The sequence below is a fragment of the Aplidium turbinatum genome, chromosome 3 (genome assembly GCF_918807975.1).
Source record: "Aplidium turbinatum chromosome 3, kaAplTurb1.1, whole genome shotgun sequence".
Lineage (NCBI taxonomy): Eukaryota > Metazoa > Chordata > Ascidiacea > Aplousobranchia > Polyclinidae > Aplidium > Aplidium turbinatum.
This window is the reverse complement of record NC_137474.1, coordinates 14713752-14725888: the sequence shown is the minus strand read 5'-3', so window position 1 is coordinate 14725888 and position 12137 is coordinate 14713752. Positions and strand designations below refer to the sequence as shown.

Sequence of the window (12137 nt, the reverse complement as noted above, 5' to 3'; positions counted from 1 at the left end):
CGCCCAGATGTTGTGTACCGGCTCCTTAGGTCATTTTGCTTTTTTATGTTGCTGTCTATGCTCTGCCGCAACACTCTGCATCTATTACCGGTACGGTGCATCTCCATAGCTTTTGAACATCACCTTTATAATGTCTAGTTAACTCAATGTTATTTTCTCAATCAGCATAGGTAAAGTCAATTTTATGCTGTAATTTTCAGCTCCACAAGTATATCAAGCATTTGCGAAAGTCATAAACTGTAGACTCAGTGCTCAACTTTTTGTGAATGAACACAATGTTGACAGAAAAATATTCTTTTAAGCCATGATTAGTAAATTGCCTGTTATCTCAGTCTATTGTCGAAAATGTGGCTTTCACTTACTGGAATATCGAAAAGGAGGTTCGGGCTTTCTGCGGAAATGTTTCGACCACAAAATAAAAAAAGATCACACAGAAGAGCGTGGGATTTGTCCTCAATGTTCATCAATTTTCGGTCGATCAGTGATTATAAGACAGCTTCCAGCCATCAAGATAATTGGCGGAAAAATTTATTGGAAATGATTGCAACTTCAAACAACAGTATTCCAGTTGTTACATCTGGTGGTAAGATTAATTGACAATGCACTAGATATTATATAACAACTGAACCGAGTAAACGTTTTTGATACTGCACTGCAGACCTAATACAGGCAAACTGTCTGTTGTAAGCAATCAACTGTTATGTTAGTATGTTGAGTTTTGTAATGAAGCATCATATTTATTGAAGGTCTAAAACTGCATGTTGCACTTAAACTTTAGTACACACTCTGTATTCTGTAAGTAAAACATTAAGCGTTACACACCCAAATGCAGAAGCTTTTTTATGACTGATTTGTCATTCAGTTTTAATCTTCTTTTAGATATTCGAGCAAATCTGTGCACAATTACTCGCCAAATCGAAAGTTTCCAAGAAAAGTTGACAAAACTACAGCAATTAAAAGAAGAGCTTCTAAATGAATTAAAGTCTATGAACAGAAATGAAGAATTTGTAGAAAGCTGGCTTTCTCAAGGTTTGATACATGCTCGACGTTTAATTTATCGCAATTAAATCTTTGTATGTCGTTGCTTTTCGATGTTCTTCACAATTGTACATAAAACATTGTTGTGTCTAGAATTTCCTTGGAGTGAAGAAGTCAACTTGAAATTATCTGAAACGTTTGGCATTACCACCTTAAAACCAATTCAACTCCAGACAATAAACGCAACGTTGAGTAACAAAGACTCATTGGTTGTCATGGCAACAGGAGATGGAAAAAGTCTTTGCTATCAGCTTCCTGCTATTGTAACAAAAGGTACTGCATAATATGCTTTATTTTAGTTGTTATTTATTATGTTTTGTTGTTCATCAATTACGGGTAGTCAGGTACACAACATCCTGCCGCCGAAAAATAAAAGCCGCCTCCGAATCTAAACCTCAAAAATGATGGAAAATGAAAGTTTATGTGCGTGGTTTACAATCGAGTTAATATGGTACGTAATTACGTATGTCATCAAACGTACATCAACATTAGTGTTGGGCTGGTTGCTCAGCCTTGTTTTGTAGGCAAAAATCCAGTTCAAGGTTTTGTGACAGGCTTGAGTACTAGTAGCCTATATCACAAAGAGCGTACAATTTACATTCGCTTTGATGGGGATCGCATGAAAGACTGAGGTATTGTTATTAGTAATCAAAAATTCTTTGCAACTTATTGCTCGCTTTCTTAACCGGTCTGTATTTAACTGTCGCAGTGCGGCCCGCTGGTTTCACCTGTGTGGTCTATACTCTCCTTACACGCATTTGTTTATGCAAAAAAACACTGTTTCTGTAAGGTTGAAGGCCTGCTTACTGCAAGACAAATTGATATTTTTATTGGTCAGTAAGAAACTAGGAATAACAACAACAAAGGTTTCTTAAAAAAACAAACAGTAATTTCAAAGTTGAAAATAAAGTAAAAAGCACACTCATTCAAATGGTCAGCATTTTGTCGTTTGCGATTGATGATCCAATGGCATCCAATAATAAAACAAAAAATTACTACAGTTTGCTTAATCTGGTCACGGTTACAGTCCTACTTTAAAATTTTCCAGCTTCATAATTTGAGAATCCATTATATTCAAATTGTGTGCAATCCCTCTCAAAAATCTCCCTAATGCTCTGCGGAGAGTAACCTATAGCCTACATTGTTGTTGACGAGTGTAGTCACAAGATTGAAAATTCGATTCCAACACTCCTTTAAACTAACTTTAACTGGTTTGTACATTTAATTGAATGATTACGATGAATGGCTATTGCAAAGGTGGACTGGACATCCGCAACGTTAAGATGGTCTCACAGCTTCTCACACTTATTTGTTCGAAAAAACGGTAGCGTAAGTTTAGTTTAATATTTCAAAAAACCTGGCTGTGCTAAATTGGATAATAGAACACTGTGGTTCTGTAGCACTACAAACCAGATATATATATACATTAGAATTACACATCTTCATTTGAAATTACTGAGTAAGCTTACATTTTGTGTTATCGTTTTGTATATGGCAGTTAATACAACATTTCATGAAAGAAATTAAGAAATGCTCTGAGAGTGATGTCATAAATTTAGAAACAATTTTTCCAAAATTTCATATAGATTGCGATGAAAGACTGTAATTTCGCCGTCCAAACAATTTTAATTATTTAATTTTTAATTTTAATTTTTGTAGAAAAACTATAAAACAGTAGAAGCATCATCACCATCACAAAATCGAGCTTTGCTAATAGAAACTAATGTATCACTATCAAATAATTTCTTTGTGTCCTTTTTACTTCCAAGCAGAGCTTGAAAATGCTCGGCACGGTAACATCATTTCAATGCAAAAAATACGAACGTCATCCGCCAGTAAAAAAGTTTTTGCATGCCTGGCAGCCTATAGACTTGCGGTTGCAGCTGATGTTCGTTTTTCCGTTTTTCTTTACCAGTTTTATGACATACCACACTTACTCGATTGTAAACCGTGTGCATGAACATTTATTTCTCATCATTTTTGAGGTTTAGATTTGTAGGCAGCTTTTATTTTTAAGCAATATGAAATATTTTTCATCAATACAGTAGCAAAATATTAAAAACATCAGCAATCAACCGGTATTGGAGTATTAAGTTTTAAGATTACTCCATTGCCGTTTTTTAAAATGGGTCAACTGAGTCTGATGTCCAAAGTTCCAGTCAAGCAAACCATGGGCTATGATAACAAAGCGTTAATCTGATTAGTAAAGAATCAGCGTCAAGTGTTCTGGTGATGGCATGACCTGTTCCCACCAACTATGTATTTCAATCTTCTTTATGACATAGTTGGTTTTCTCAATTTGACAACAGAAAGATTTGTTGTTTTGATGTAGATCATCCCTCACTCTTAGTCTTAAACCACAGGTTTTTATCCTTGCACTGTTCCAAAGCAGAGATATTTATCCAGACAACACAACATAGTTGTATGGATTGATGTGTGAACAGTGGTGTCATCATTAATACAGTAGTAGGGTCTGCTACTATTCGGTGAGTCCGATTCGGTGAGTCCGATTCGGTGAGTTCGATTCGGTGAGAGCCCTATTCGGTGAGTTTTTTTTTTAAAATTATTGCGCGCCGTAGCCTAATTATCATTGCCGTTATAGGGTTAGGGGTTAGGGGGTTTTTGGGGTTGGGGGTTTTTGTGTTTTTTTTTTGAATTTTTGTTTGAAAATTATCGGGTACCGTAGCCTAATTAAAACCCCTAACCCAAAAACCCCTAACCCAAACCCCCAACCCCAAACCCCAAAAACCCCAACCCCAAAAACCCCAACCCCAAAAAACCCCAACACAAAAAACCCCCTAACTCCAAAAACCCAACCCCAAAAACCCCCTAACCTCTATCCCCTAACCCCTATCCCCTAACCCTATAACGGCAATGATAATTAGGCTACGGCGAGCAATAATTTAAAAAAAAAAACTCACCGAATAGGGCTCTCACCGAAAAAGGCTCTCACCGAATTGGACTCACCGAATCGGGCCATTCCGACAGTAGTAAGACATGAATTCCTCGTCACACCAATAAAAGAAGAAAGCTGCCACTCATTACCGTTTATATATTCCTGTGCATTGTGCAAGCAAGCTTTCATTTTTTTTCATATATTTTTAACTACTTTGTCATACTGAGGTCAAGGGTTTACCTTTGTACAATGTTCAAAGTCGTCCTAAAATGGATTAGGCTACTGTTTTTTTCAAAAAGAAAAAAAAAAATTACTTTCAGGGATTACTCTTGTCATATCTCCATTATTATCACTCATGGAGGATCAAGTCTTGTCCATGAAGAAGTTAGGAGTTTACGCAGAGCTTCTTAATTCTACTTCCGACATTGTAAGTTGAAAAGTACATGTATTTTTAAATTCTGCTATTTTTTTACTCCTAATTTCTTTTGGTGCATTAAAGCTGTTTTTGCTTCTTTCTGTAATCATAGATTGTTGTTTCCTATTTATTTGTGTCGTAACTAATATGTTTTGTTGATTGTCTTGAAATAAATTAGCTTACTATTTACAGTTTTATTGCAGGAAACGGTGTTCAAAGTACATGATGAATTGGAATCCAATGTGACAAACTTGAAATTGCTGTACATTACTCCAGAAAAATTAGCGAGAAGCAACAAATTTTTAACTCAGGTGTTGTATCAGATAGTTTCTGTGTTTTCTACTTCATGTGTGCTGTTTCAAATCTGGAATCTTTGCAACCTGCCGTCTTGATTTAATTGTTTTAAGAATTCATTGTGTTGAAATTATTCAAATTAGCCTGGGTTCAATCTCTTATTGCTTTAGTTTTGTCGTTTTTGGACACATTTACCAGACTATGTACCTACCTCTTTTTGACATGTCTGCCAGTCTGTGTATTGCAACCTTCAGCCAATATATATTCTGTCTAGCACTCTTTTACGAATATATATTGTATACTGTAAAACAATGAAAACTATTAATACATGTACTACAAAAAGTGCTCAATGCTAAACAAAAAGGCAAAGCAGAGCGAATTAAATCAAATATAGTTATTACTATCTGAAGCCTTTACAAATTGTTTCACCTAACGGATCATCAGAAGGTTTTATTCAAATAGAATCTATTTCTATTTGAATAAGACCTTCTGATGATCCGTTAGGTGAAACAATTTGTAAAGGCTTCAGATAGTAATAACTATATTTGATTTTATTATATACTGTATGTGATCGAAAGTTTCTTTTTAGCTGTATTTATTAACTATGTCCGGCGACTGCTTTAAAACGAATCAGTAGGGTTTCCCTCATCAAATGACTTGCTTTATTCAGCGGAGATTGTGGGATATGTCTAGTCTTCATTTCAGGTTTACAAATGCTACGAGAATGGTAATCTATCAAGGATAGTCATTGATGAAGTTCATTGCGTCACTCAGTGGGGAAATGGTTTCCGTCCAGGTTTTTGATCTGTTTCATTTTGTTCTCACATTCTCACACCACTTTTTACACATGAAAAAATCTAACTGTAATACAACTATAAATTTGTTATATTGCACTGAAGAGACCTTATGGTCGAAACAGTGGAGTTCTGTCTACAGTAATATTTATATATATATTGGTTTCCCAGCCAACTAAGCATCTTGTTAATGTTTGCAAACGTCAAAGCAATGTAAAAAAAGATTAATTTTTTATCTGAGAAGTGATTTCATAACTGCAACAAGATATTCCAACTGCACCTCTCACCATGATATGTTTTATGCGTTTTAGATTATAAGATTGTGAGCAGCTTGAAGCAATTGTTTCCAAACGTTCCAATCCTTGGACTGACCGGCACATGTACCGAACAGGTGACTCAAATGTTAAGGCTATCGTAGGTTAAATTAATTCCAGAAAAATGATGATAAAAATTACACTTATGCAAATGTTTAATCTCTTAAAGTTTGACGTCAACGGAATTGGAACAATAAAGTTAGGAACAGGTGATATACAAAAACTATTACATAAGCTAAATGGGGTCAGTTGACTGATGATTGTTGTGTAGTCTTGTACTCCGTACAGTTGTCTCTTTCGTCATAACGATCGAATGCACCAACAGAGGGTCGTTCAACGATTAAGTAAGTCGGCCGATTAAGCAGCTACTGATCATTTTTCTTTTCCACCCACCGTAATCCAACCATTAGAATCATCGATTACTTTTCCTCCAATGAATTATTTAAAAACTAGTTGTTCATTATCTAAGCAGACATTAGTTTAATCCGCTGCTTGGAAGATCCGAAGTTGGCGCATGCGATCCTTAAAATTACTTTTTACATTTAATTGTTTATTTTTGCAATGAATGCAAAATAAAACGATTGATTTGTATAATGATGCTAAAATTAACCCCAAGACCTCATTTTCAGATTAAAATAAAATGCTGGTTATCTTGTGATAGTTTTTCTTTGTTTTGTCAATCAAAAAAGTATTTTCAGGGTTTAAATGAGGTGAAAGAGATGCTGGCGATACCTGAGGCGTTGATGTTTCGATCTGGACTTTCTAGGAGTAATCTCTTTTATGAAGTTCGGACGAAATCCAACAAACACGAGCAAGTCGTTGAAGACATGGTTGCTACTATCAACAACCACTTCAGCGGAAAATCTGGTAGTTCAGTCTTTTTCTACTATCAATTTTCAATCAAATAAATTATTTTGAAAAAAATTTGTCCAAGGTGTTGAAACCATTGGAGTATAGCCAAAAGAAGCCTTGCATGTTACTTGTTTTTGCAAGTAGGCTACCAGCAGAGAGTTTTGCAAACGTTATATGGGCGAATTTGTTTTGTTATACTGTTCCTTGTTGCTGCTCTTTAGCATTAGAAGAAACTTGTTATAAGTCGACGGAGACTGGTTGATAAATCAAAGTAACATTTCCTTGTATAAGTTCAATGTGTTGAATCAATAGATCAATTATTAGGACATAAAAGCCTCGCATTTTCTTTTCCCAGGGATAATATACTGCCTGTCACGACGAAATTGTGAAGTCGTCTGTCAAGACTTGAAGCGCCATGGTATCAAGTGCGCAGTTTATCACTCGCAAGTGTCGGCAGACGACAAGAACTCAGTGCACCAGAAGTGGCTTGACAATGACATTCAGGTGTGGTTCTGTTACTTTTCAGTTGGCTTTCGTATTGTGAGATCTCAAGTTGACTTAATATAATTTCAAGATTGTACCTTTTATAGAATCTTCCTTTGAATTATCTGGGATCCACAAGGATGCGTAGGGCAAACAAAAATCGAAAAAGTGGAAAGTATCCCACTAAATTAGCGAATTCAAGTTTAGATAAGCTGAATAAATTTGTTAGAATTTGTGAAGTCATTTTTTTGCATTGTGAAATTGGAAATGTTGGGCACATTCTTTCTTGAATATTTCAGGTTTATCAAACTCATGCACTGAAATTCAACCACTAAGCTTGAAGCACTTCGTATTCGTCTAACTTTTTTTTATAGTTTATTGATCTTACTTTTTAGATGTGAAATTTTTAAGGTGATCCCGCCATTTTCTATTAATCAAGCCACCACTTTAGGTTATATGCGCCACGTCAGCTTTTGGAATGGGCATCAACAAACCCGACGTACGATTCGTCATCCACCATTGCATGAGCAAAAGCTTGGATGTATACTACCAGGTTTGCTATGACATAAACCTTCCAGATGATGATCTTAAACCAATATGCTGACATAGTTACATCTGCTGTTGGTGGCTTACAGTTTGTCATCTTTTTGTCTGCTTGGTGAGAGGGCTTGCGTGACGCTCCAAAGGTAGTCGGTTCGACACCGCTTCAGAGCACGCGACTGTGTCTTGCCACGACACTGTATGTCTTGCCAAAACAAGTAGCTTACTCGCTGGTCACATCTCCTTTTGCTGCTTTCTTGTGTTGCATATGTGTTTAGCAGCGTGCTATGTATGCTGTGACAATAGATGCGAAATGAAAATGGTTACTGTTTATGTTAGCAAGTTAAAACACTTCTTTTGATCAATTAAATTAAGTTTCAAGCTAAAAACCTGGTTGATTGTAGATTTGTTGGCTTTTGCATTTTACTCTTGTCTCTTTTCCAGGAATGCGGCCGCGCTGGACGGGATGGCTTACCTGCCCTGTGCCTTTTATATCACGGGTTTAGCGACATAGCCCGTGTCAACGCATTGGTGTTCCAAGAACAACATGGACTGAAAAGCTTTGCCAACATGGTCAGCTACTGCCACAATACCAAGAGGTAAACCTGTTCCAAAATTCACTACCTGTTGCATCCGGTAATAAAAAGATAATTATAACAAGTTTTCAACAACAGCATCACTCTCACGAACTTTCTCTTCCAAATAGTCAATTGTTTGCTGACTTTTCTCTCTATATAACAATACTTCTTTTATATTGTTGCATTGAATTTGGGGCACCCGTCTGGTAGCCATTGCCTGGTTTGTCAAGTGCAGTTAAATTTACCGTTGTACATATTTTGCGCTCGTTTTAAATTCTGTTGTTACTTTGTGTTGGATCTACACTGTGTTGAATCTAGGCACAGAAATCAATAGAAAAAGACAGGGCTATGGAGTCGGGCATAAAATATACCACTCCGACTCATCGATTTATTACTGGCCAATTCTCAGTTTCAGTGTTGCCAGATTTTTTTTTTTAATTTTGTCGTTTTTCATTTTTTGTAAATTTAATTTTACTTAAGTTGCCATCGATATTGAAACGGCGACTTTCACAAAAACTAACAAGAACAAACACTTGTATTTTCTGGCAACGTTTTCGAGCGCAAAACAGAGAACAAGAAATAACATTTTGAAAAAAGGTTGCAAACAAAAATTTGTTCACCGTTTTGTATCAAGTCGGAGTCAGTCTTTTTTTCACGGCTCCACCTCTGGACATGCCAAAATCCTTCCTACTCCACAGCCATGGAAAAAGGGCGGAATTGACTGAGTAGTTGATAATGGCAGCATATTGTTTATTTTTTATATGTTTTCAGATGTCGCCATCTCACGGTAATGAAGCATTTCGGAGAGGAAGGAGACTGTTGTAACAAAATGTGCGATCTCTGTAACGGTTTCTATAGTAAGTATTTGCAAAAAGTTTGTAAGATAACTTGGAACTAAATAATCGATGTAAATCTTGTTTCAACCGTTTGGATCTTTGATCATTCTAATAAAAAACGGTGATAACATACTTTTTTTTTCTTCGATAGAGTTTAACGTGCGTGACGTCACTTCCAGTGCCCGCGTGGTCATGGAAGTTGTGCAGTCAAGCATGTCAAAAGATCAAAGGATAACAGGTGTTCAGTTGGTTGATACTTGCCAAAAGAAGCCGAGAAACAAGATGAGCAAGTTGGAATTGCACCGTGTCATCACTCACATGCTCTTCTCGGGATATATCAGGTGGGTCAGGGTCAACCCAGAAGAACGCATGCAGCCACATGATGTAAAATATCGTTTACTTTCATGTAGGACCTACAGTGGCTGATCTTTTTATTAAATAATAATAATGTGTGTTTTTATATAGCGTTGTAGCCATTCCAGGTATGTGTTACTTCTCAACGCTTTACAAAGCAGACACTGTCAGTGCATCCGTATAGATGCGCATTGCGCAGGCGAGTACATAATTATTCTGAATTTATTTCTTTTGCTGAGTGCCAAGCAAAAACAAGATTCAGCGCCACTTTTGAAAGGTCTTTGATATGACCTGACAGGGCATCGAACCCATTCCTAGCGATTCAGAGACAGACACACTAACCACTAAGTCATCGAGCCGGTGAAAGTGTAATTTTAACTCATTGTGGATTACTTCCTTAACAATAACCCAGTCATTAGCATATGTCTTGACTCTTGAAACAGGACTTGCATTCATCAGAAGACAACAAACTGTGAAAATTTTGACAAGGACCTCTTCAGTATCTGGTTTTTCATTGACTAATGACGTCATGCAAACCGTAAAGTGGACTTGTGTTTAGAAGGCTTTGTATTAGCGTAATGTTACCATCCAACGTATAAACCAGGGGTAACTTTTTTCAGGCAAGAATTTCACCCTTCCTACAAGACGATAACCTATATTCGTCCCGGTCAGAAGTCGCAGAATCTTGAACGCGATAAAGTTCTTGTTAACTTTCCGGTAGCCACACAGCGTAGAGATAGAGTCTACAAGGCTATGATGGCAAAAGTCAATGATATCAGTTCAAGAGCGGCACACGGCAAAGAAAGTTACTGAACTGTTTTACGTTTTTTTATTGCTTGTTGAAGTGTTTTCAACGTCCCATAATGTCCAACTTCGTTGAGTCAGAGGCTCCCAACCAGCAAATCGTCTGCAAGCGTTCAATCGATGCTAAAAATGTCTATTTGCTGGCTGAATAAATGAGGAAAGCTTCAACATCATAACGCCCGCCTTTCATTTTTTCAATCACGACATGTGCAGTTTTGTGTATTCTTTGTTGCCTTTTATAACAGCAATTCGTGAGTCAACTGCCGCTGTATTGTGATATTTTTGCTTGCCATGCTACAGCTGCCATTGTACAGTGTTGTTTTTCCTTGTGCTAAGTGTGGTTACCCACATTTCTTAATGTTGCAAATTTTCAAATGAACCAAGGTCCAATGTATGCTACTGTACTTAAATAAAGCGAGAAATAAATGAAATTGTCTGAAGATTTGATTATGTATTTGCAGCAATTAAAAGCCATCGATTCCTCAGCTGACGACGTATCGACCAAAATGAGTCTCTGCTATTAAAAGGCTAACTTTTGTGTCAAAAATTTAGTTCGGAAGACTTCAGCTGCAAAACGGGCGTTGTTCAACTATGTTTTGTGACCCACTTCTCTTTGTTTTTAAAGTGTGTCTACCTAATCATAATCAACTTTCATGGACCTTGCCATTCAAATCTGATCGTCTAAGCCCTAAGGTACTTACATTTGTAAAACGTAAGTCAACATTTTCTTTTTTACATGGTGTTATGCTTTTTTACTTTGCTGTGTATTGATTTTTTGTCTGCTCAGCATTTTTCAATCGTTTGAAAAAGTTACTTGTTGTGCTAGTGTGTTCTTTCTACGACATTACAATAATAGTGGTGCTTTTAGTTCAAAATTTTACCTAATATTTCTCAATGCAAGAATGCGTTTGATGTTTTGGAGTTATTCAGTTGCATAAAGTGAAGACTAACGAACTACGTCATCACCCATCTTTCAGTTTGTTCTGTGGAACCATTCTTTAGGCATTGCCTGAAAGGCTTGGAAGAACAAAAAGGTTTTCTGTTTTTTGTTGAGGAAAACGCATACTGCTCTCATATTGATAGCCTTGTTGTGCATTGTGCAACCGCTGTTTTGTCGACACTGCCATTTTCGCTGCAATATTTTTGTATTATTGCTGGTTGCTGCCTCATCGGGATCAGATGTGACGTCATTTCAATACGATTTTACAAAGGTAATGATTTCCAAATACTGTCTGCTGAACGTGGAATGCGTTAATTTAAAGCGTTGCCAGATGTTCTTTAGATTTCCAGCCCGAATGTTACCATTTGCAAGCTGTAAACTGGACTACTGCTTGCTTATTTGAAATAACTCATAAATTTGAAAGACGCGGATTTAGGCTGCAATAAGCACCATGAATAGTTGAATACGCATCAGTATGGCATCACAATATGAGCCATTTCTTTTTAAGTTAGTTTAAGTTAGGTTAAGTAGTTTTTGTCTGAGTTAGCCAACGCTATTGTATTGATAAGTTCATTTTTTGTCCAGACTTATGTTTAGCTCTTGAGTAGTTGGGATGGATTTAATTCAAAATAGCATTCGGGCTTGAATTTTAAATCGGACTGGCAACAGTTTTTGTCGACGCACTGTGACTTCAGAAGTTCAGAACCAAGATGGCGTCAGTTGCGCTCGTGATTCCCATGATCAAAAGTTGCCCTTTCAACGTCTGATGATTGTCTTGCAACCTTTATGCTTCAAAATAAAATTTCAACAACTTCTGTGGCTGATTTTGTATGTCGCATTGTCGCTGTTTCAGACAAACAAGATTAGAATAATGTAGTTTATCAAGAAAGACTTTACAGCAAAGATAATTCCAGTAGGCTATAATTTTTCAAAGCGTCCTATCGGTGTTGTAACTATCTATCTAACGGTGTTGTAACTTGACATGGTTGCAAAGTTGGA

General features: G+C 36.7%; 1 protein-coding gene across 2 annotated transcripts; it reads left to right on the top strand.

Moving 5' to 3' along the window:
* The first annotated feature begins 234 nt into the window (after positions 1 to 234).
* Positions 235 to 11941, top strand: LOC145766456 (putative ATP-dependent DNA helicase Q1). Of its 2 annotated transcripts, none has more exons than XM_082578172.1 (14): positions 235 to 583; positions 880 to 1029; positions 1132 to 1311; positions 4255 to 4361; positions 4553 to 4660; positions 5349 to 5439; positions 5749 to 5828; positions 6450 to 6618; positions 6959 to 7107; positions 7538 to 7639; positions 8071 to 8225; positions 8976 to 9061; positions 9192 to 9381; positions 10015 to 11941. In XM_082578172.1, the coding sequence occupies exons 1-14, from the start codon at positions 346 to 348 to the stop codon at positions 10205 to 10207; spliced, it is 1998 nt and encodes a 665-aa protein (XP_082434298.1). In that variant the 5' UTR covers positions 235 to 345; the 3' UTR covers positions 10208 to 11941. The 2 variants fall into 2 exon arrangements, with proteins under 2 accessions (XP_082434298.1, XP_082434297.1); XM_082578171.1 differs by having other exon boundaries at positions 6441 to 6618.
* The last annotated feature ends 196 nt before the right edge of the window (positions 11942 to 12137 follow it).

Excerpts from the sequence above, each read along its gene's own strand:
- LOC145766456 (XM_082578171.1), top strand. The coding sequence starts at position 346 with ATGTGGCTTTCACTTACTGGAATATCGAAAAGGAGGTTCGGGCTTTCT. Across the intron at positions 4,661-5,348 it reads GCAACAAATTTTTAACTCAG|GTTTACAAATGCTACGAGAA; the intron begins GTGTTGTATCAG and ends TCTTCATTTCAG. Across the intron at positions 5,440-5,748 it reads GGGAAATGGTTTCCGTCCAG|ATTATAAGATTGTGAGCAGC; the intron begins GTTTTTGATCTG and ends TATGCGTTTTAG.